The sequence below is a fragment of the Montipora capricornis genome, chromosome 6 (genome assembly GCF_036669925.1).
Source record: "Montipora capricornis isolate CH-2021 chromosome 6, ASM3666992v2, whole genome shotgun sequence".
Lineage (NCBI taxonomy): Eukaryota > Metazoa > Cnidaria > Anthozoa > Scleractinia > Acroporidae > Montipora > Montipora capricornis.
Window position 1 is genome coordinate 47,396,492 of NC_090888.1, and position 25,000 is coordinate 47,421,491.

General features: G+C 38.6%; 2 protein-coding genes across 2 annotated transcripts in view; one reads left to right on the forward strand and one right to left on the reverse strand.

Annotated features, from left to right (window-relative positions):
- The window catches only part of LOC138052310 (putative leucine-rich repeat-containing protein DDB_G0290503), a 19,438-nt gene extending 10,368 nt beyond the window's left edge, over positions 1-9,070 (reverse strand). Inside the window, exons 1-11 of the mRNA XM_068898714.1 lie at positions 8,980-9,070; positions 7,741-7,861; positions 7,061-7,164; positions 6,509-6,650; positions 6,001-6,182; positions 5,234-5,405; positions 2,889-3,070; positions 2,257-2,416; positions 1,461-1,585; positions 1,059-1,209; positions 1-30 (exon numbers count right to left, since the gene is read on the reverse strand). The exon at positions 1-30 is cut by the window's left edge and continues 152 nt beyond it. Coding sequence (XP_068754815.1) covers positions 1-30; positions 1,059-1,209; positions 1,461-1,585; positions 2,257-2,416; positions 2,889-3,070; positions 5,234-5,405; positions 6,001-6,182; positions 6,509-6,650; positions 7,061-7,164; positions 7,741-7,861; positions 8,980-9,014 — 1,404 coding nt within the window. The 5' untranslated portion in view covers positions 9,015-9,070. The remainder of the gene's footprint in view (positions 31-1,058; positions 1,210-1,460; positions 1,586-2,256; positions 2,417-2,888; positions 3,071-5,233; positions 5,406-6,000; positions 6,183-6,508; positions 6,651-7,060; positions 7,165-7,740; positions 7,862-8,979) is intronic.
- A 4,482-nt stretch (positions 9,071-13,552) lies between these two features.
- The window catches only part of LOC138052311 (flavin reductase (NADPH)-like), a 16,245-nt gene continuing 4,797 nt past the window's right edge, over positions 13,553-25,000 (forward strand). The window contains exons 1-3 of the mRNA XM_068898715.1: positions 13,553-13,718; positions 18,742-18,915; positions 19,534-19,727. Coding sequence (XP_068754816.1) covers positions 13,579-13,718; positions 18,742-18,915; positions 19,534-19,727 — 508 coding nt within the window. The 5' untranslated portion in view covers positions 13,553-13,578. The remainder of the gene's footprint in view (positions 13,719-18,741; positions 18,916-19,533; positions 19,728-25,000) is intronic.

Here is a 25,000-nt window from a genome sequence, read left to right on the forward strand (position 1 = left end):
TCTCGAATTGTTTAAATCTGCTTCAAAAGTCTGTAAGAGGAGATGATCAGTAGGAAGAATTCTCCCTTACAGCAGACCGTAAAGCTACTACTGCATTCTACGCGCTTCCTGTTTGGTGTACAGAGCGAACATAAGCCATTCTTGTTCGCACCGGACGGTTCAATGATTTGTGCAGTTGTACTTCCTGTTTGTTGTGCGAGGAACACTATTTTGAGGAAACGTAAACTGCCAAATAAATCATGATTATTTCACGACGTTAACATGTGTTATATGCCGAAGAAAGCAATAATTGATTATCCCAATTTAATTGGCTCAAAAATCACTTCTTTTCATAGAAAAACGCAGCAAATGGGATGGATTTTCTCATATTTCGGAAAACGAAAATCAAAACTGTGATATCCAGATAAGTGCGCGGATCATTTCCTTCTTTCGTCTATAGACCACTTTTCAAATATGCAGAGGATATTTATACATGGCCGCGCGGAGATACGAAATTTCTCTTCGCGTGTTCGTGAACGAGTTAAATATTTTTCATCACGAGAAGAGAAATTTCGTATCTCCAAGCGGTCATGTAGTATTCTATTTATTATATAAACACCAACCTCCAGAATGAAATACTAAATCGTTTCACGAAAGGCATCGAAAGGAGCCATTTTCATTTGTAACAATAGAAACAGTGTTTTTTTCACGTGTGAAAATAACATGTTATCTTCACGTGTGAAGATATCATGTTTTCGCGCGAAAGCTCACTTGGTATTTCATTGGTGTTTATATAATAATTTATCACATTTCTTTCATCGAGTCCTTTCACGGGAACACATGAGCCCAACAAATTAACCTGCTTCCAACTGTGAAGCTTCATAGCTCAGTTTGTAGAGCATGGCAACGGCATCGCAGAGGTCATGCATGTGTTGGAATCCTGCTGGAGCCACCTGAATTTTTATGATGTTTATACGAGACAATTGCCCAAATTGTCCAGATAAGTACGGGGCACATTTTTCTCTTTCGTAAAGTGGGTATTATTGGTAAATCAACAACTACGCCAGCTACTCACTCACCATCAATTGGTCAAGTTGTTTCTCAAGTTCTGTAATTGATAAGGGAGCTAGCAACCTCCAGGATGATTTCAGATTGAGATCATAAATGGTCTTTTCACATGCCTTAAGGGTCAAGTCAAACCTTTGATAAGCATCTCTCTGATTTGCCAACCTATTTGAGACAGCAACATTACCGTTTTGTTCAAGGCAAAACGTTATTTCAAAGGGTTAGCAGTCATGCATCTCAAAACGACGCTAGAATCTGACATTAAGACAATGCAATAAGTTCATCTCATTCCAAATTCGTATCGTGATTCCCACTACGAATTACTGACTTTTGACTTGACTTGTTTTCATTTCAACTTTGTAATTTTGCACAGCGTAATGTTCATGTCTGTGGCAGGAACTGCGTCTTAAACTTACCTCGACTTTTCTTTCTCATATTCCTTGTCAGTCTTCATAGGAGGATGCGCAGGCATCATAAGACCATTCAAATCCATGGAGGTTGGGCTGCTGACAACTTCTGAGTCTTTCTTGGCCTGCAAATTCTAAAAGGAATAATTGTTTTGAAAATACAGCTTGGCATTAAGGGGGGGAGCAGTGGGTGAGGAAGTTTTGTTCGGATTGACATGTCTCAAAATAGCGACCTTATGACTATGAAAGTAACTTTTTATTCTGTTTGACGATTTCTGTTTGATCTTGAATATGGCTGCAAACGAATAAAGCTTACACCTATTCCATATTTTACACTCGGACAACGTGAATTTTATGAATTATGCACATGCTGTATTAAAATACTGATAATTATACCTCGCTGGAATTTGATCGTCCAGGAGAAAGGAGTTCTGAGGACTATTGGCAATGATTTTTGGTAGTAACTACCAACAGTCCTTCTCAGGACTTCTTTCACACGAACGACCAATTAAGTTCCATCGATGTATGAAACTCCTGGGTTCAAACCATTTTCTTATGATATAGTAACCATTTAATAATTAAAACATCTGTATGACTTGGATGACAGTGTTTCCACCAAGTAATACAAATATATTGTGCGGATTTGAAGGCGCTCACAGACTTCAGTTCAAGAATTAATTATAAAAAGCTTTCTTTTGAGCTCTCCAGTTAAGATGCTTTTAAGTTGTGCTAGGATGTGTTTGGTATATCCCAAGACGTTTTCCACGGTAATTAATTATACAAATGAAAAATGTTTGTACTTTACCCTGATCGCCATCTCCTTTCTCTGCTGGATTTCAAGCTTCTTTCGTAGAGACCTTTTTAGCCTGAATGAGGAGGTTCTCTTCGAACTAAATCTCCGAAGGATGCTAGAAGACCGCTGTTTCACCATTCGTTTCCTCAGCTTGTTAATCTCGGCGTAAATTCTACAGATATAAAGGACAAATAAAGGTTTGCTAATAACGATGAATTACTGGAAACACTATCCTCCGGTGATAGATTGGATTGAAACTGACCTATACGGATATCCATAGCATTGATGTAATGTTCAAAAACTGGTGCACGAACAAAAGGAGCTAATGACAGGTCTGTGGTTTTTGTCCACCAATATGGGGGAGATGACGTTATGTCAAAACAATCACTTGCGCATGAGTCTAAGAGACCACTCTAAAATAAGGAAAATTGAGGCGCTAATCTCAATCTTATAATCGACAGAATTTCATCAGTTTAATTCACCGAAACGCTTAAAGAACAAAACAAAGTTCTTCTACTGAACTACATAGGAGGTAATGGCAGTAACGTTTTCGGCAATTCCCGGTTGAGTCCACAACATAGAAAAATTCTCTAAATTCACCAACCGTTCAGGTGATTAATTAATACTTCAATGTAATCATTTACCTGTCCCGACTTGCATTCAGCCGGTTGTCGATCGATTCATATTTTGCTACCAAAATATTGATAACACACTCCAACTCATCAGCGTCTGTCTCTTCCAGTCTGCCACACTTCATGAGGACAACAGCTGTGTCGCGCATGTTCTGGAGCCTAGGCTTAGCTTTTCTGAAGTTTTCTAAGACGTTCTGATGAAATAATGAAGGAGCACGTGCACCTTAAAATTCTATTCTGGCAAGTGTAATGCGTCATGTTTTTTATTCACCATTTATAAACTCACTACTTATTCATGCAATGGGCCCTTTGCAGGATAGTGATCGCATGGTACAAATCCGCCATACTGGGACGCAAATTGCGCACTGGGACATCTAAAACAAAGCTAATTAATTTTAATTTTCTTTATTTTAGATGTCCCGGTGGGCAATTTGCGTCCCAGTATGGCGGATTTGTACCATGTGATCACTATCCTGCAAAGGGCCCATTACATCCTAAAGGCTTACAGTTGAAATTTATTCCTTTATTGTGCATTCATTGATATACATCTTTGATTGAAATGTACATTACAACTTAAAGATCGTCAAAATCTTACACTATGGCCGTGTTTTCACGACAGCCGTTGTCTCGCTTAGCAATCCTGAAAGTGGTTTCTTTGCAGACTTCGTTAAGCGACTTTAAAATGATACGAGTTTTCACGGGTAAGATTAAATGAGGACAGAGCACGTGCCAATACAATAATAAAAGTAATAAAAATAGCACGCCTGTTTTATTTTCGATTTGAATAACCACAAGCGACTCCTCAATGCCCAAAAGGAATTGCCAACTCGCTTAAGATGATTCCTCAGTATTGCAATGCGCATACTGTACTGCCCATATGGTGTGTTAAAATTTATAGATAATTGGTCAAATTTGCGACATTGTAAATATAGAGTGTAAGTCGATCATACACGCTGAAACAGTTCTCAAAACACGTGAATGACCCCTAACTCTTTGCGAATAAGCGCGCTCATTCCGAGAACATGGCGAATTTTGTTGTTTCGATCTACGATAATCGAGACAGACAGGTAAGATGGTGTTTTACTCTTAAGCGAGCACGGTGATCTATAATTTTTATTGCATACTTTTGCTGTACAAATTATCCCCTTTAAATCAAAAAGTTATTTATTTTTTATTTATCGGAGGGAAAAAAGGATATAGCTAAAAACGTATACAGAGCCCCTTACCCAGGAATGTAAATTATGATCTTGAAATCAACGGCTCGAGAAACGTTTTGAGTCGAGTCTTTTTAAGTTGGGTGATTTTTCCATAAACTGTGTAACAAAGTGTTCCATATGATCTGGACTTTCTACCTATCAGGTATTTCGTTTATCTACCGCAAAATGTACCCTGAGCAGGTGACATAACGCGCGTGTTCAGTATCAGTACAGGCATCAATGGGGTAAGATTAGCTCAATTATATCTCTTAAGCAAGCACGGTGACTTGTCTCTTATTTTAGTTCTCAAAACAGGGATTAGTAGGGAACATTCAGGGAAAGTTTCAAGATCGTTCGACAACTTTTTTTTCTGAGGAATCAACTTAAGCTACCTGGTTTGGTAGCTTAAATTCAATGAGAATTCTACTGAAATTTACCAACTCGCTTAACTTTAAGCGAGTTTGAAAAGGGACTGTTTTTACGGAAGTTTCGGTTGTCACTCGCGAAGCGACCTCAAAAACCGCTCGTGAAGACATGGCCTATATGTCTAGCTTTACAAATTATAAAATATGGCTAACACAAAAGCAAAAAGAGAAATTTTACAAGCAGTTATTCTAAAATATGTTAAAAGTATAAGAAAGAAAGGAATATCTAAATAGCTAAAAGATCCTACGAGATCGCAGGAATCAGTCAAGGATACGCAAAAAAGCTCTTTTGGCGACAACGTGATTTCATTTTATAATAATCATTCTTTGTCACCTCTTTGTTCCTCCCTAAAATATACACACGAAAGCCGATGTAGAAACTGATGAGTGACTCAATTTTAATTTTGCGCTCCGATAATCCGAGCACAATTGTGTGAATCTCCTTATAGAATTTTCAGAATTCCTTCGCGGGAATGTTCTGTTCCTCCGACAATGTAAACTCTATTTCTAGTAAAAAAGGGAAAAAGTGTGACTCATTCCGGGACGAAAGTCGACCCTGGTTGAGATTCGTTAAAGTTATCGATCCACGTTGCGTAAAGGTATAGGTAACGTTTGTTGTCGCAAGCGCGAATCACCACGCAGGTCGGTTTGCCCTATCATTTGCTCACCACAGTCCATCAGTCTACTATAATTATCCAAAACAAGAAGAAATCACAGTAAAGCACATAAGACAAACCTGGTTTTCGTGAAGTTGCAGTCTGACTGCACGTATAGTTGTCCCCAACTTCTCAGGTTTATCTGCGCAAGAGTCGTATTCCATAAGCAACGAATCTGCTACTTCAGAATTTTCATACCAGAGGTTAAGCTTTGAGTATTCCGTCTGCACTTCAGAAACAAGTGCATCAATACTGAAAGGACAAACAAAACCAAGATTCCCATTCGGAAAAAAAAAAATCAGTCTTGGGGCATTTGCGACAACTCATGTTGGAACCACAACTCGACCAAACGTCGTGGGAGCATTGATGGGACCGCCGTGAGAACGTACAATAACCTACCACCAATGCGATCCAGACCCGGACCTGGCGACACCTAGAAGTTTCTTACAGGTACTTAGCGAATTTAATTTCAGGACTTGTAAACCAAACTTATGAGGTAATTCCAGTCGGACCTGGATACAATGGACGAATAGTCCTAAAACCGAACTGACTTTAACGGAACAGACCAGCTTGAAACGGTTGCTGGCATCACTGCGTTGCCATAACAGATGAGTTTCGGTGAAGGGAGGGTGAAATCACGTGTCCCGTATTTTTTTACAATCGAAAAAAGCCCTTTCACTGAGACAGTGGAATACAACTCAGTCATTATAGCGAGTTATTACGGAGCAAACAGCACTAAGGTAAACTGAAACAGTGGCTAGAAGCCGCGACATGAGTTGTTAGAAAACGGCGAAACCATGCAGGGTGCTAAAAAGATTCAAAGCAAAGAACAATAGAAGCCAATAACCTGAAGGATGCTTTGAACACTTCCTCGCTGAGTGCATTCCATCGAGAAATAAATGCAACGAGATCTTGCCTCGTCTTCTCTTGTTTATTCTTTGGAATTTGCCCTTCCTCCAGTGCTACAGCACCAAACCTTCTTGCCAGGTTTACTGACTCCACTTCAGCTAAGATGTCGCCAATCAGGGACTGTAATGGGCATAAAAAAGAACGTTACAAATAAACTGAACATCTCTCTATGGATTAGACAAGGGTCATTGATAAGCAACCTTACGGAAAACTTTATCGTGGCTCAATTTCTGCAACAAATTGCTTTCAAACGGGTTTTTCCAAAGAAGAATAGGCTTGGCTTAGAACCTCAGTGCAGCTCTTCAGCTCCTTTTCCATATTTTTGTAGCTCTTGGCATTTAGCGAAGGTTTTTGGTATTCTAGTAATGCTGCTTACAACAGAGCCCTGGCTTTCTGTAAGCGTGACCTGCTTTTATCAATGAAAAGATGGCAAACTCAAATCCTACCTGGTAATCAGAGATATCCTTTTCCAATTTCCCAAACGGTATACATTTTTTGGATTTCCTTCTCTTTCCCAATGCAGCACCTTCAATTTTAGATTTTCTGCTGTTTTTCTGGGTTTGAATTCCCTTCAGTGTTTCCAAATCCCTAAAATCAAACATTTAGTTTCAAAGCGTTAGTTTGTACCTGTCAGCCGCCAAGTTAGCAACGGCGATCAGAAGATCTTTGAACTTCATCTGACTTTCCAGGATTAACTTTGTCTATTCTTTCATTTTCGAAAGTACTTTACATTCTGCACTTGGCCTTTCTTTCACTGTAATGAATACCTTCTGGCTGGCTGTTTTGCTTTAATAATTTTAGCGGAAAATTTTCTTGTTTATCATTGCCAGGGAGCTATACAGGCTTTAATTTTCACATTGTAGTGTAAATCTCTGTTAAAGTAAAAAGTGCTTTTCTGTAAAAGATATAATTTTCTTTTAGTGACTTGTTTCCCGAGGACTTTGAACCGTTTTGCATGCCAATGTGAATTCCACACTGAGGCCGGCAACAGTTTTTACCTTTCAAGCTTGGCTTTTCCGTCCCGAATATTCTTCACATCAACCTCGTCGTTCAAATCACGTTCTCCAATTTTATGCACCTTAAAGGCAGGGGTTTTGCGACTCTGCAAAATTAACGAATAGACTAAAATAATGAGTACTTGACCATAACAAGTAGGATCATTTCTACTCCTCCCAATAATTCAATGATTATCTCAGAGAACTGGTCCAGCATCAGTTCTTTCGTTCAAACAGATGTAGGTTGTTGCAGGAGCTCATTATTCTTGGTTCTTGATAGATTGCGTCATAATTAATAAACTCCTGACTTTGCCCAGAAAAAAGCCGTACTCCACTTGCCCATACTGACAGAATCTTCTACACCTCTCTGAGACATTATAGCCTTGGTCCACTGCTCTTGATCGTTTATTTGTGCTATGTTTGGATTTATTTTGGGTGACCCCGAAACAAACTCCAACAATTAAGTGGATTCGTCTTGTCAATTGGATTTTTAACATTAAATTTCAATTTTTTTTTTCCCTGATCAGTCTTGCAGATGACAACCAGCTATCTCCTGGGGATAAACAATTAGAATTCAAAAACACTCAAGATTTTACCGCCAACCGGTATTTAGGTATTCGGGGGACAAAAGCAAACAACCAAATCCAAAGAAGACAACTTTGAACAAAAGAACAAATACTAACTTTCGAGGAAAGTTCATCAATAGAGAAGTTCGGCTTGAATGCTCTCATCTCAAGGTTTTTCAGTGTCTTGTTGACCCTTGATAACTGGCCTTTTAAATCATCGTATATTTGCTTCGGATTACTAAAATAAGAAATCGTTCATTAAGGCAGTCATGAGCAACTAATACACGAGAATTAAATCTCTGATCGTAAGAAAGGAAAATTCTTCAGCTACAGAAGTTTATCCAGCTATTTCAAAACTACTGAAAGAGACGTCAGTTGGTTGTACTGAAATTCCACACCGTGTTCTACTCTCCTCTAAATGATTTTGCATTAATCAGAAAAGCCATAGGTCCAATATTAATAGCCGTAATGTTTTAGAATTTGAGTCCTTTTTTCAAGTTATGCCACATTGTTCAATGGAAAATTGTTCAATAATTGTGGGTTTATTACTTGTCGAGCACAGTTCTGTGTGAGCCACCTAAGGAACCCGCTGAGCAATTATGTGATAATCAAGTTTTAATTGCATCTATCAATACTACTATTTGTCTTTTTATATTTCTCCAACCAACAACAAACGCGCGCTTACGTCATATAAAAGTCCGCTTTGGCATGAAAATGTTTCACCAAACTTTGTCCTTTTGATTTGAAAGAAGCTATCAGAATATATAGTTTCCAATAAGAATCGTAAGGCGATACAACATGCACAGCTCAGTTCTTTAAACACTTGAGAGCCCTGCAGTAGCTTCTCGATCTTTCCTTCCACTTGGAGAACACTGCCGCAGAAAAATGTTGTTTTCTTGCTCCGGAAGACAGGACGACTGAGCTCTCACATTTCAGATGAAACAGGTATTTCTTTACATTTTCCAACCCTAGAAATTAACTTTCCTTTGTCATTGTCAATGTTTTACAAGATGCTTTGAATATTAAAGAATACATTTAGTTGATTGCATTATTGTTAAAAATAAACAATTTCATAAAGAACTGATCAGAAAAAGTAACCCCTTGACATTCTGGAAAAAAGAAAACTCTACTCAAGACGTCTTGTACCGTTAGCAAGAAATAAAGCAAACCTGGTGATTTCTTTTCGTTCGAATAAGCCTCAAGCTATGTAGGTTTGGAGCATTTGTATACCGAGAAAGAATCATATAACCATTGATGTGTACATAATTATCAGCGCAACGAAATAACATTTTTTTTCTAAGCTTTTTGCCTAGCGTATTAAAGAAAATTAGCTTTGCACAGCTCTGCAAACCCTACCTTTCACTAAACATCATCCCATTGCAAGTTTCCATCTCTTTCTTGCTCTTGGATCTGCGTTCAGAAGGGAAATGATATACCGTGGCAACAAGACCGACTGAGGCAGTGCAGTGGAATGAAAATCACTGGACCTAGAAAAAAAGTTCAAAAAATGCATAAATTTTGTTCAAGATCATTCTTTGATAAAGGACGAACAAAAGAAGCGTTTATTACGATTCATCGTGCGTTTGTCTCCCGCTACCTTCTGGTCAGGTGTGTGTCTTACTTGGAATGTTGATATCCTGGGTTGCAATTAGTTCATTAATTAGTCCTGTTCCGGTTTACGGTGATAAAACGAATAAGTGGTTTAAGATTTTTCGTATCAAACATGAATTAGAAATAGGTCACATTAGAATAATCTATCAGGAATTTGCGGAGAAAACATCTTATTCCATAAATGGCCGCCATTTTAGTATTCTTTTGTTTCCTTGTAAATTGGCCCTCCTGGACTCCCTTTCAAACGTAAAATTGCAAAGAATATTTAACCTTGAACGAGGCCAAAAGGGCCGATTTGCAATCAAACAAAAAAATACTTAAACGGTGGCCATTTTGGAGTAAGGTGTATTGGTCATTCCAGAACAATCGTAGAAACGTATTCCCAAATAACAGAATCCTTGTCGATCCATGATATTTAACACCTATGTCAATCACTGTGGTGGTAAACGAGTTTTCCACTCAACGTTTCGAGAAGTAACACTGAAGTGAGCAATGTAAAAACATCACCATCATGTTCGTTTCAAACCAAAGAAGCGAGGGTCAATTTACATTTTTATTACAGGCAGGCTTAATTATGATTATTTGCATTAGTTTGCAAGTGACAAAAATTCACTTGCGTGAACAGTGCAAGTTGCATGCATACAATGAAATGTGCCAGAATTAGTGGACGAAAATCGTTCGATGAGATTCTTCACATAACGTTTTTTTCTCACCTTGGTCTTGTTTAACAAATACAACTAAAGTCGATTAAATATCAGAGCTACTAAAATAAGAACGATTTATGCGATTGGTCAAACTATGTTTTAATAGTATCGCCGAAACCATGCTGAGGAAAAGGCTGTTTTCATTGAAGGTGGCAAAACCCAACCAGAAGAAAGATTCTGGGAGAAAGATTCCAGATTTTCTTTTGTAATTTTTTTAATTTACATTTTTTACATCGCACTCAAAAGAACAGAATACGCACACAAGAGAAGATCTAGAAGAGGCCAAAAGTGTAAAACAGAAGAGCCTAATGATAGAAAGTACAATTTTGAACACCTATGTTTGTTCTTAGCGAGACATTTTTCTATTTACTAATGATAAAACAATAAAAATGCAGGTAATTGGGTGGAAACATGAAAGAAGGGAATTTCATTTTTAAAAGCTCAACACTAATTTTCGCAATAAACAACTCTAACTTTTTTATTGCCTTCAACTTCGCTTTAGCCTTAAAAACTGTAAGGGACGGAATACAGTAAGTTCTGTATACCGTAGTACAAAAATTTAAAGTGACTGAAAACCGTTTTTAAGCACTTACATGTATATATACTTCCATTTCTGCCATATTTATGCAGTTTTTTTCCTGGAAGATGAAACTTGGTCATTGCTAAGTGCTAGCACGAAAGTATATTTTTTTGATAGTCAATGTGCTCTGCAGGCTGTTACCATGGTAACGCATCTAGAATAAAACAAGGCCACTCATTAGTTTTTTGCAGCATTCGCTTACTTAAAATAATAGAAATAAAGTACGTTAAACAGCTGTTATCATAGAATTTTAACTTCGCTGTTTGACGTTTTTAAGTTTCCCAAATTTTTGTCTGTTGAATTTCCAATTTTATGTAGACGACTCATTTGTAGTTGCAACTATTTTAATTCCACATTTCAGCAAAATTTAATGACAGGTTTAAAGAGAAATTTGATAAAACAGCCAACAGCTGTCGGTCTCAAAATTTTGAACTAATGCGAACGAGCAGCATTTTGCTTGGTTCCTCTGAAAAAAAATTAATTCTAAAACGTAATGTAAGCGCATTTCCAAGACCATCGTGAGAAGAAGAAAAAAGTTTTCGCCAACTCGCCATATTTGTTTTGTTTTTAAAACATCCGCGCTGGCCAATGAGAAACTGTGTTCAGGCACCTTAAATGTGCGAGGGGCTCCTCCTCCGTATTATCGAGCATTACAAAAGATGCATAAAAGGTTTCTCCACCATTTGCAACTGATAATAAGATTTATTCATTTACCCTAAAAATCTTTCAATCAAGTTTCCAAAGTAACTTCAAAGGCCTACTGAAAGACCAAGGTATTTACTCCACCGATCGTGGTGTGATTATATGAAATCTAAATTCATCATATACCACTTTAGAAATAACTTGTAAGATGTTTCCAAGGGGCATGCAAAAGGTTTACAAGCATTTTTCCACAGTAAGGTGTACGTGATGACGTAACTGCTAGGTTCGCAAGTATGCTAGGGAAAAGCGTGGTTGTGTGACTACTGCGCATTCACGTAGTCACTATTGCCGTTGTGTTAGTTTTTCCGAAAGTGAGAGTGTAACAATAGAATATACTTCGAAGCCAATCCGCAAACAAAGAGGGCCAAAGTTCGGACTCTGAAAACAGTACAATGATTTGCCGATGGTTAGCGAGAACGAAAGAAATGCTGGGGTGCCTCGGGGCTTGAGAAGGATTTAACCTTTGATTTTAAGTGAGTTTTTTATATCTTACAACAGTTACTTCTCGCAGCTTTCATATTTTGTTTCTAACCGACCAATTGAGCCCGTTCGCGAGTTTAACGAAGCTGTTGAGGGAAAACATTAGCCTCGTCCACCTTGAAGGAACATTGAACCCATCATGTGGGAGATAAACAAAGCTTCCAAAATTTTGGAATTTCAAGTAGCACGTGATTGACAAACTATAGATGGTTTTCACAGTGAGTTCATCAAATTCCCAAAGTCCTCTGAATTTTTATCCATAGGAGGTTGAAGATGACATAGAATAAATCTTTTTTCAAGTTTCCAGTTCCGCGACTTCTTCCGTTTTCGAATATACAGAATTTTGAATTGTCACCTTACATGACACCATGACACAAAGCTATTTGATTGAAAGAAATGTCTATCTCTATGAATGTCAGCAATTCAAGTCTTTCAGGTACATTGAGAGATGTGTTCATACACATATATTTTATATTTTGGGCAAAAAGTAAGAATGTTAATCGCAAAGTGAAGTCCAGATGTTTTCGTTGTTCCCCATGTGATAACATGGCACTGACGTGGCATCTCCATACTCTATTTTTAAGTTGCGTGAAACGCTTCGAAAAATAATCCAGAAACGATGTGCCGTACAGACCTGAGTATTCGAGGTGGTTTATAAATTTATTTCCTGCGACATTCCAAGTTTTTGGCCTTTTTCATTGAACGGTTTCGAATTCGTTTTTTTGCGTGACAGTCAAAAAAATGCTGTGCATGTGTATATGTGAATGTCGAGAAAGTATCGATATGAAAGGTGGGGAATCATTCCCAGAGTTCGGCTACCCCAATTCACATAACAGAATATTCAAGAAATATTCTACTTCTTCCATATTTTCCTCTTGTACTTCTCCGCAGTAGTCACATGCGCCTCTCGAGCGCCTATTTGTAAATATGCTTGAGGCCATCTTGATATTTGTGTGGAGTGTGAATGTACGGAATCTGATGTAATCTTCGCGAACGTTAAGGGGGGTGGCTCTTAACTACCAATCCGTTGCCCTAGACCCCTTCAAATAGTCATTTCTCGAATTCCTTTAACTCTACAGAAATCCTTTTTTGCCAAGTATGTTCTATCTAACATACCTTTGTATGATTCGACTCACAAGCATACTAGGTCAATCACGTGACCAAAACAGAAAATGCCTAAAACCTCAGCGAGTTAACTCTGTTGTTCTCATTTTTTTAACGCAACAGTATGAAAACATTCTAACACAAAATCTGTAGCATGGATTTTAAAAGAAATTATTTCAAGAAATATTATGACGTCATAAGGTCCTTCTTTGACACTCTCTCCAAAATATCAGTTCCATTTTTGCCCAAATAGAAATTCCATGCTACAGTTTACGAAAAGAGATGGGACGGTTCCCATCCGTTTAAAAAACCGCCTCTTCCTTTCGTTTCCTGGGGGCTTTTACCTGTTTTTCACTGAAACGCATGGCAGAGGACTGGGACTAGTTGCGCATGCGCCTTCTGATTGAAGTGTTAACAGATTTCCATTGAAAAAGTTACTTCATAATAGAACCATCCATGCAACCTTTTTGTAAGGCTCTTTGACTAAAAGCTTCCTAAGCAGCCATTGTCTTTCTGTGGTTAAGTGCCACCCCCCTTAACCCCTATCGGAGTTGTAATCTTAGGAGAATCGAATCTACGAAGCCCGAATGAAATGCAGTCCAGTGAATATTCGTGTACAGTGAAGTCAAGGGATCTCAACTGAGGGAAAACTAACCAACCCTGGAAGCTTTTTCTGAAAGCGCGCCATTAGAGGCCATTAGCTGTACGCATACATGAAGACCGCATTGAGTAACATTCTCTCCACTGACCTGAACTGAAAATCTCTAATTCAAAATGGCAGCAGAACTGTTGTTTCCAAAGTTGGTAATTTTCGGTGCTTCCGGCCCTATGGGACTTCTGGTTGTTCAACAAGCGTTACAGAAAGGGCATTTAGTCTATGCTGTTGTCAGAAGTCCGGAGAAATTCGACATCAAGTACGTTTAATTAACATTTGTTGACTTCATGATATAATGCCGATCGCCTTTAAAAATTGCGGGTAGCAAAAAAAAGATAGATTTCTTTTCGAAACATGTTGTAATTGTGTATCTACTTATTGCTCTTTTTTAGTACAATCATTACGTATTAAGCGACTGTGATTTTAAACACTCAGAGTAATTTTCGGCAATCCCAGATCAGTAGATTACATAAACATGAGTTCGAATTCACAAATTCAAATTGTGCAATTCGATTATCGACAGTATATTGACGTTTTCCATTGAATCCCTAGCCTTAGGTTTGACTTCTCCATCCTTGTTTAACAACTCAAAGGAAACAAATGTTTATCCAATGGAGACAGTGGTTGACTTTGATTATGATCTTGTCAGGAAAAGGAAAAGCACACTGAAAAACAAGATAGTGATTCATTATCATGAGCTACGTGCTCAACGTTCTCTATCGATATCCGGTTATCAGATTGAAATTTACCTCCAATTTTTCGTGTTCTAATTGTCTCATGCCTAGAAAACGGACGGCTAATTTAGCAGACTCCCTATGAACGCCGATATAACGTAAACCTTTTGTATTTGCGTGACTTTCTCATGTCACGCACGTCACACAAACGTCCAGGAATGATTAACAACTTTTCAACTAAGTGGACGTGGCTAGCCACCGACACTGATGTGAATAGGTGTTTTAGCATACTAAAACAGTGAGATAATATACTGTAGCACCGAAAGGTGATTTTAACTCATTTGTTCTTGCGGCCCAGTGGTTAGGAGTGGACGCTTGCCTTGAGATCTGGAGTTCTCGGGTTCAAGTCCCATTCTGACCACTGGTTGAATTTATTCCTATAGTCCCCACTTCAACTTCTCGGCCGCACTTGTAAATAACCAATTGGCTTGCCTCCAGCCAGTTGGGATTCTTAACAATTGTTGTTGTTGTTGTTCAGTTCCATTGTGTTGTTGATTGTGTTTCATTGGCCCTGAAAAGCCCGTATGGGGGGTGGTCAATTAAGTATGTATTGTATTGCATTGTACCTTCGGGCACAAATCCCGCGCGAGTTGCTTGGAAGTGAATAGCAAAGTATATTCAGAGTTTGAGTAGCCAATCAGAGCGCGCCTTCAACGCTATCCACTGTTTAGTATGTAATGTTTCAAAAACTCGTGCTTTGTGTTTTATCGAGGTTTCTAAACACGAGGAAACTGATGAGAGTGTTTCGAAACACCGGTAAAACACAAAGCACAAGTTTTTGAAATGGCTTCTCAATCGGCGCCTAATTGCAAAAAAAAGAAAACAAAAGAACAAAAGAAAGCAAAAATCACATACATAAGCATGTAATTTTTGCCTTCTTTTGTTTAATCAGCGCACAGTTTGTGATGATAATGTCTTTGTTTTTCACAACTGAAGCTTGTTTATTTCAAGTAGTCACAATTTGCATTCAGTGGCATTCTGCTAGTTCCGAAACATGGACGGGTTAGCTGAGAATGAATCTTGCCGGTTTCGACCGCCCAAAAGTGTGCAAGAAGAAGATTCTTTGCTTGTACAGTCGAAGCCTAAAAGTAATAATAATAATAATAATAATAGCTTTATTGGGCAACACAATTACTGAAAATTCAGTAGTTTACACTGTGGTCCATTAATAATAATATTTATTTTTTAGAAAAATGAAAAAGTTGACAAAGTATTATTAGAAAGTTCTATGAATAGTAAAATGATCGAGCTTGGAATTACTAACTACGAATTTATTTCTTATACACTTTTTAAAATTCCTTAGGGATGTAATACTTCTAGTGCTAACATCTAATGTGTTCCATAGTCTGTTGACACTTGCATAAAAAGTGCGTAGACCAGAGTTGGTACGAAAAAGGGGTATGAATAAATTGTTATTTGTTGACGCCCTTGTATTATGTCTATGCTTATCATTAACATAGGAGATATAATCTTTAAAGTACTGAGGGCAACAGCCATTAACAATCTTGTGCATTAAACAAAGCTTTCTCATTCGTATGACGTCATCAATAGGTAACCAACCTAGCTTACTGAAAAGTTCAACGGAATTATTGGAAAAAGTAGCATCTAAAATTAGTCTGGCACAACGTTTTTGAGCTCTTAATAATCGAAGTAAATTTTCATTTTTGATGTTTCCCTACGCTGTGCAACAATATTCAAATAACGGCCGAATTAATGCGTTGTATAATAGATTTCTTAGCCGATGATTAAGATAATGTCTTAGCTCTCTTAAGGAAGCAAATTCTAGAATTTAATTTATCAATTAGAAAATCGATATGATTATCCCAGTTCAAATGTTTGTCTATCTTAACGCCTAAAAGCTTTTCATCCTTGTCTTCTTCAATCGGAGTGCCACTAGGAGATAGATCAAGAGATGGATTGCCAGAGTGCAACAGTTTTTATACAGTTCCCTTGATCAGATATTTAGTCTTTTTCGTGTTCGGAACCATCTTATTCAGACATAGCCATCTATTAGTTCTGTCAAGGCTGTCTTGAAGACCACGCTGAATAAGCAGCGGGTCACTGTTAGTCTCCCATATGGTAGTGTCATCTGCATATATGTGGAGATTCCAATTGGAAGGTCGTTGATGTACAGCGAGAATAGTATTGGGCCCAAAATTGACCCTTGCGGAACTCATCGGGCCAGCACCAGTGTATCAGACAGTGAGCCATTAATGCAGCATCGTTGTGCTCGATTACTAAGGTTGATTTAAACCATTCTTGAGATGTATTTGTCAATTTTGGTTAGCAATAAATCATGATCTACAAGGTCAAACGCCTTGCTTAAATCCAGCAGCACTGAACCCATAAGCTTTCTAGAGTCCATAGCCTTAGGCCAGTTATCGGTGAGGTTCAAGAGCGCAGTTTCACACGAATGGTGTGGTCGATAAGGCGACTGGTTTCTATGAATAAGATTGTTTGAAGTGAGGTACCCGAGATACGATTTTGCCACATGCCTATCGAGAGGTGTAGAGATAATTGGCAAGATTGAGATTGGGCGATAATTATTTCTGTCGTGGATTTTTATCTTTAAAAGGTAGGGGGGAAGTTCTTGTTCCATTGTAATTTTAACTACACTAAATTATCGATAGCTCTTCCAGAATTTTACAAAGAATGCATTTTGACGTGGGCCCTTCTAAACGAGGACAACCCTTCCTCACTCTCTGAAATAGCAAATCAAGTCATATGGAATAATCGGTTAATTTGTATTGAATCTAAGTCAATTTATAACAATAGGCTGGTTGATCTTGGAATTGTTAGCATTGGAGATCTCTACGACACAAGGGGAGAGCTCAAGTCAAACAAGGAGCCATTACATTCAACTCTCTCACCAATTGAGCATTTCCTACTTTTCAGTCTCTTTGCAGCTTTTCCGCAAGAATGGTGCAAAGTATTAAAAACAGATAAAATCTCGATCGCCTCAAAAACAAATGACCTAATTCCAGATGATTGAAGGGAAAAGGGTTGATTTCCGAAGTCTACAATCCAAGTCATTATATGAAAGTTTTGTTTCTAAGATATCTACTACACCAACAGCGCAGAGGAAATACGTTTTTTTTTTAATACCCACACATCCCAGTTAGACTGGGAAAAGATATACTTGCTGCCTTTCAAGACAACATTGGACACTAAATTAAGAGAATTCCAATATAAACTTTTAAACAGGATCTTGTACACAAACAAGATGCTGTTTAGGTTTTAAAAAGTCGATTCTCCTTTATACGATTTTCGCGAAAAGGAGTTAGAGACCATAGAACGTGTTTTCTTTTATTGTACAAAAGTGCGTATTTTTTGGGATGATTTGAAGACTCTCCTTAATTCTCTAAATATAACTGTTAGCTTTGACATAAAGGATGTTCTTCTCGGGATTCTAGATACAAGCGATAGTATTAACATCCTAATCAATTATATTGCCCTTGAAAGTAAGCTTTTTATTTATCGCTGTAAGTTAAATAAGGGCCCTCTAAGATTAAGATTGTTAGTCGATAAATTTAAGAAAACGTTTGAAACCGAACGCGTTATTGCGAGAAAAAGCAACAAAATCCATTTCCACGACAAAAAATAGATAAAATCTCTATCGCCTCAAGGACAAATTAATATTCACATAATTGAAAGAAAGTTTGTTCAAATGTATGAGCGGCAGAGCTACAACAAATATGGCGGGAATCGACAAACAGTGCCGTGCGTCTCAGTGAAATTCAGTTGGTAGGTATATTTAGGTAGGAAGGTGAAACTTTATTTAACACACGCTTGGCCCGTCAACTAAGCTGATTTCCACAAAAGGCGAATGCTTACAGATATTCAATTTAAAGTCTAAATGACATCAAAATGGAAAACTAGAACAATGTGGCAGAGCAACATGATAGGAAAAAATCGATGGAAAGCAAATAACAACTAACGGAGAAAAGCAAAGATGTATGCAAAGGCTTATGTAAAGAGGGAATGTACATTAAAGACAGTTATCTAAATTAGAACCAAATTATATACAGAAAATAAAATGGGGTTTTAAAAAGGGTTTTCATGACAAGGGAAACTGGAGTACTCGGGAAAAGAAAAAGTATTGGAGCAGAGGAGAGAAACTGAATTCACAAATGAAGTGGATTCTGGGATCTCTAGTCACAATTGTGGAAGGCGAATGCTCTAACCAATGCGCCACTACTACTTCCCAGGAGTACTGGGAGAAAGCACTTGCCTACAAACACGCGGCTCTACAAGGTTGGATAATCTTATTGGATGTGCATGTAACAGTCGTAAATAAGTTGCTACTGGGACGCAACACACGATTTCAAGTTTGGCCACCTGGCCTCAGATGGAAAGGACTATCCTCTGGATAAATTACTATCCTGCAGATAAGTGCTATATAAAAACCGACTGGATTACCGAGTGGATAGTACTAACCAACAGGCAACTGTGACCTGAGCAGTGCTGGAAGGGAACAATATTTTCAATTTTTAAGTTTACGTAATGTTTTTTTTTTTAATGTTAACTTTTGTCTTTTCCGCATTTCAGGCATGAAAACCTAGACGTCATTAAAGGCGATGTGTTCAATTCTGAGTCTTTGGTTCCTGTCCTTGAAGGCAAAGATGCTGTTGTTTCCTGTCTTGGTGTGCACGGCTCAAGTTTGTTTCGACCCACAAAGTTATATTCTGAGACAATGAGGTCAATTACCTCGGCAATGGAGAGGTAAGCTTTTATTGCTGCTTGGTAAATCAGTTTAGACAAAAGTCGAAACACGCTTCAAGGTCATAAGGATCAACCCTTGGAACCTCTTCGTACAATACCCGCTCAATAACACAGAGTGCTACGCCTATTTCTCATAACAATGATCATTACTGTGAACGGTACTAAGTTATAAGTTGTGAAATGTTCCTTTGCACAAAAAAAGTTCTTTATTCTGCAATTTTGAAACAATTATCAAGGTTGCTGCCTAACGGTCGCCCGCTCGCCTGGGGCGCCTTATTTCTGAACAAGTAGCCCGAACGGGCGCCTTACTTGATTAATCCTCACTCACATGTAAATATGATCCCAGCTGGAATTAATTAATTCTGGGCTCTTGAAAAAATGACTCGGGCTACTAACTTTTAATGTTGGAAGCCCGAAGGGCTCCCGGACAATTTTCTTAGGCAGCAGCCTTGAATAGTGCTCCTTAAACAATTATGAAACCTTAAGCACTATACAGACTAAGGCAGCACAACTTGCCGAGACCTTTAACTTTAAAGCAGTCTGACCAAGTCGCTTGGTGTCTTTGGCTACAAACAACTCATTTTCCTTCCTGTTTTTTTTTTTTTTTTCACTGATAAGGAGTAACCTTCAGAGAATCGTGTCTGTAACATCGTGGGCTACTCGCAAAGTACCAGGAAATCCAAAACTAATCGAGTGGTTTTTGAAACCTATTACTATGGCGGGGTTCATCCATGATATGGCAGCGATGGAGAGCATTTTGGAAAACTCAAACCTCTGCTACACTGTGGTGCGCCCTCCAATATTAAACAATGGTGAGCTTAACTACTCTTGCCAGAATTATTAACTTTTCCTCCCTTTTTTAAAGAGAAAGCCTGGTGGCAGCTAGACTACCCGAACTCTGGGTGGTTTAGAAGAGTTCTTAAAGGGAGATACATATCTGACATTATGCAGCAAATACCCTCTTTGCAGAATTGTTGGACGTACAGTACCGCTCAAAAGTAATGTTCCAGTCTCGTCTCGCGGGAATCAACGATGGCCACACGAACATTTGCAAATTTGAACGATACAAAACGGCCCTCCTGTCGAGCGTGAAACATGAATCAAAATTACAATACTGTCAAACCGAAAAATAAATCATGCCACTTGCCAACATTTCAGTTTTAACCGTGGTGGCATTGTAAACAGATCTCTGTGAAATTTTAGAGGAACTTTGCTTTCCCGAAACACCGTATGACGTAGAACAAATTCGGATAGTTTGCGCCAAATTTGATTACTTCACTTTTGAGAATTTCATCCACAAAACTTAATTCATTCAACAAATTCGAAACCGTGCAATGAAAAAGGCCAAGAACTTGAAATGTTGTAAGAAACAAATATCTTTTCCAATTGTCAGGTCTGTGCGGTACATCTTATCTGAGTTATTTTTCGAAGATTTTCACGCAACTTAAATTAATAGAGTTTTGTGAAGAGACACCATGTTGGTGATCCACCAATGTAGCGGTCGACAAACATTTGCGATGAAAGCACTTATCTTTCGTTCATGAGATAAAACAAATGTGTTGGAACACATCTCCTAATGTACTTGAAACGCTAAAACTGCTGAGATTCAAATAGCTTTGTATCATGGTTTCACGCAAGGTGACGATTCGGGAATTCAGAAATGTTGAATTTTCGAAAAGAAAGATGTCACGGAAATGGAAACAAATTTGTTTCTACAATGTAGGTTATCTTTAACCTCCTATGGATAAAAATGCAAGACAAAATTCTGACATATTACAGACACCTTTGAAAACCTATTTGCAACGTTTGCAGTGAATTAAATATTCCTATTTCAACTTAAGACTTGAACAAAATTAAACTATAGGTTCTAAAACTACTTAAACACCTTAAGAATAATTAATCTTTTCCCTTGCATCCAGCCTTTTTTCCCTTCGCAAAAATTCGTCAATTGCCCCATTGCGCATCTTACTATATATGCACGCACGCATACAACTTGAATACATTTTTTTTTACCACGCTTAATTTCACTTGGTCTAACAACCCTTGTTTCTTGTCCCTGAACAGTTACGCCAACGAACTCAGATTGTTGGAATACAATTTGAAGAAGCTTTGTTGCGAAATTGCCCACACTTCAACTAGACCTTTTAATCTTAAAGCCTCCTGCAAAAAAAAACCATCCACCTCCTCCTCGTAACAACTCACGGCATATTTTGCCTCCACTACTCAACCGGACACACATGGGGGCGTTGGCCAGCCAAGCCGCCGTGCAGTTTTTTAAGCATTGGAATAGTTACAAAAATATTAATACATCAATTCTAAAATAAAGGGAAAAGCAATGCAGCAGAGCCGGACACGAAAACCCCTAAAAAAAACCAGCAGGTGGAAAAAGCGGGGAACGTGTACCCCCGACCAAGGCAGTGGTGCGACCCTCGGGATTCTAGGGAATTCTAATTGAAAGACACTACTTACAATGTAAATAAACGCTATCATATACCGCTCAACGAAGGCATTAAACACTAAGTCATTTCTGAATCCCCTTCACCACCGACTTCAAAATCTCCCAAACTTGTTAGACCCTCTCCTTTCCCGAAATTCGTTTCTCCCGAAAAAGAAAAATTAGAACCTGGGTCACTAATACCCAATCCCAAAGATTCCAAAGTTGTTAAGCCCGCCCCGATCTCTTTTTCTCCCGAAAAAGAAAACTCAGAAGCCGAGTCCCTAATACTCTACCCCAAAGATTCCAAAGTTTTTAAGTCCGCCCCGAAATCTTTTTCTCCCGGAAAAGGAAACTTAGAATTTGAATTCCCAGTACCTAATCCCAAGCAACTACTCCCGTCGGCCTTAAAACGAACTTAGAACGTCTCATCTCACAATTACAGACACCATTTTCTTTTTAACTCCCTTTCTTCTCTAAACAAATTCGATACCAGTTTTAATGTGACCGTTTGATTCTCTAAAATGCGGTTCAGCTTGTCATCCTTTGTCAGAAAAGGGTTGTCTTTGAAAAGGTCATCCAGGAAACTGACTGTACCTGGTGAAGCAGAGACGGCGATTTCTGGAGGGAAAGGTGTCTGTTCATTTAAAAGAAATGAAAGAACCAAGATACATGTAGCCAAAAATTAAAGCACGTCAAGGCGCAATTATGGACCGCTTCAACGACGTCATAGAATTTCACAATTTTTGTATTATTCCGCCTTCATGGATCGATTTATCATGCTAATTTAATAAAATGCCAAGTTTCATAAAAATGAACGCAAATTCACGAGAACCGTGTCATATTCAAAGTGGTCTATCATGATTGCAACTGTAGTGGATGTGGATGGCAATGGAACAACTGCTCTATAAACTGGCGGCACGTCCTGGATCAGAGCGGATCAAAAATCCACTGTGTTGATTGGTTGTTTTAGATTTTATTCATACGTTATTGTTAGTTCACATACTAATTACTGGATGAATTGGGGTCTTTTGTTTGATACTGTAAGGACCTGATTGGTCAAAATTAATGGTTATCCATTGTTTATCTACTCGTTTCGTCCATCTACACAGTTCTGTGGGTCATTAATTCCTATTCAAGGAAGACATCGGTCGTTTAACACTCGATCAGAAAGCAAAAATAGTTGGGCTCTAGGACAACAAGAAAATATAATTGAAATTGTGAGACGTTTGGCCGAGGACAACGTTAGAATAAGCCGCGTCAGTGTAAGCTTGTTTTTAAGGCGCTTTCAAGAGTGCCAATCATTTGAAAATGCGCCTCTGTCAGTTCGATCTGTCGAAGAAGTCACGTTGGAAATGATGAACTTTATCGACAAGGAGAAGGAGAAAAATGACGAGTTGACAGCCGCTGGTCTACGACGGCGAATTTACGAGCAGTTTGCAGTCGACTTCTCCGAAAGTAAAGTGAAGCGCTTTAGGAAAAAGCTTGGCTGGGTCCAAACAGGGACAAAATACTGCCAGTTAATCCGCGAACCTATTCGAGCGAAGCGCCTACAGTTCTGCTTTTAAGCAGTGTCGAGAAGATGGAGAAACGTTCGATAATGTTATCTTTACTGACGAGTGCTCTGTGCATATGGAGAATCACGCTTAGATCAGCTTTGGACGAAAGTGGGAGCAGCGGAAACTTAAGGGTCGTACAAAACATCGGTACAAAGTTCACTTTTTGGTGGGCATATCGAAAAAGTGGGGAACTCAAGTGCTAACATTCATTGGAAACATGGACGCCAAGTTCTCTGTGGAAAAAATCCTTGGAAACACCCTCCTGCTGTTCACCCGATCGCAGTTCCCCGACAGCCACATATTCCAAAAAGATAACGATCCAAAGCATTCTAGCAGGCTTGCAAAGGAATTTATGGAACACGAAGGAATTAACTGGTGCCTGAGAGCCCAGACCTAATTCCGATAGAGATGCTGTTGCACGAGTTGAAGCATTTTCTTCGCGCTTTCGTGAAACCGACCGAAGACCAAAGACGAGCTGCTTGCGGGGATCAGGCGTTTTTGGACTGAGCGTGTTACAGCGACCAAGTGCAGAAAGTTGTGCCACTCGTCATCCAACGTGCTTTGGGAGAATAAATCCCCAAAGAACGCGACGTGACTTCTTGCTAGTGTTTTTGCGCTTTCATTAATTGCTCTCAAAGTTCATGTTATAAAATATAAATTGTTGCGCAGCTGAAATGTGCATCAGTTTTGTTACCGCGTTTTCTTCACTTGCCGCATGATAAACTCGCTTGAATTTGAAAGACAAATTTTTATGGCAGTTCCATGGATTTAAGCTTTAAGTACTGAAGGAAATCGATCAATTAACAGTGTTTACGGCCGCGCAAGTTTATCGAAACATTTCTTTTCGAAATCAACTTTGAATCAAAGTACAGGGTTTGAAGATTTCACGGGCAGATTCGAGGTTTAAATGTCGACACGCAAAGACAATAATACACCACCGCGAACCGCATTTTGACTCAAAACTTTTGTGTCAAGTGTTACGTTTTGGAGCGCGAGTGTATTCGTAAACATGTTAATCTTCGACAAGGCACTCGTCTCCAGGAGGCAAAACTCCCGTCTCTCGAGGAGATGGTGACTTACTCTTGAGCGGTACTGTATATTTTTACGTGACCGGCTGCAACCAAAACGAGTTTTGTAAGGTAATCAGTTGATATCGAGTGCAGTTTGGTATAAGTATGCGAGCAAAGGCGGTTTGGCGTCTATGAAATTTTAAAGTGCTTATTTATACCAAATTAAACGAGAAATTATGCGATTAGTTATGAATAGTATACATCAGAAAAGGAAAAGAAAATCAAAACAATGAAAATCTTAAAGACATTAAAATTTATGGTTCATGCTCCATACACAAACATTGACATTGTTGGCAAGGCATTGCTTTAGGCGAGCTCCGTTTGCTGGGACACAAATAATACTCCATCTGTTTGGGATATTTTGGCCAAGCCCTGATGGGCTAGGCCACTTCTTTAAAAACAGCATGGTAACCTAAGAAATATCCATATGTAGAAGACATAATCCCAGCAAAGGTGAAGGCACACCCGCCACCGCACTGAGCGAGGAAAGAGTGACAGGGCCGCCCCACCCGAGGCCAAAGCAAAACCACTGCCAGCATGAAAAGAAGGTGAAAGCATGAAAAGATCAACGAAACTTTCACTTTATGACCCCTGCCCATATAGTCACCTCAGAAATAGAAGCAAAATGATAATAAAACTTACATGATAAGGAAAAAGTAACAATATACAAATCCTGACAATTGCAAACTAAACAGATTACAATGTACTATAGTAATATATAGAATATAAATGCATGGCCCATGCTCACACAGACACTGAACAAGAAGGTTAAGAAGAGCATAGGCATGAGTAATGATCATGTGCCAGCTTTTTGGCTCCCTCTCATATTGCAATCTACATGTAACCTAAATAATGTAGTATAGTATAGAGAGATAAAAAGTTAAAGTAACCCATCAAAAAAACATACTTGACTAGCAAAGGCAGCAAGTATAATTCCCCAAATAGTGGTCGTTCATGCAGTCAGCAATTTACTGTACATGCTGTATTGTTCAGACATGCATAGATGACTTAGAACCAGACAT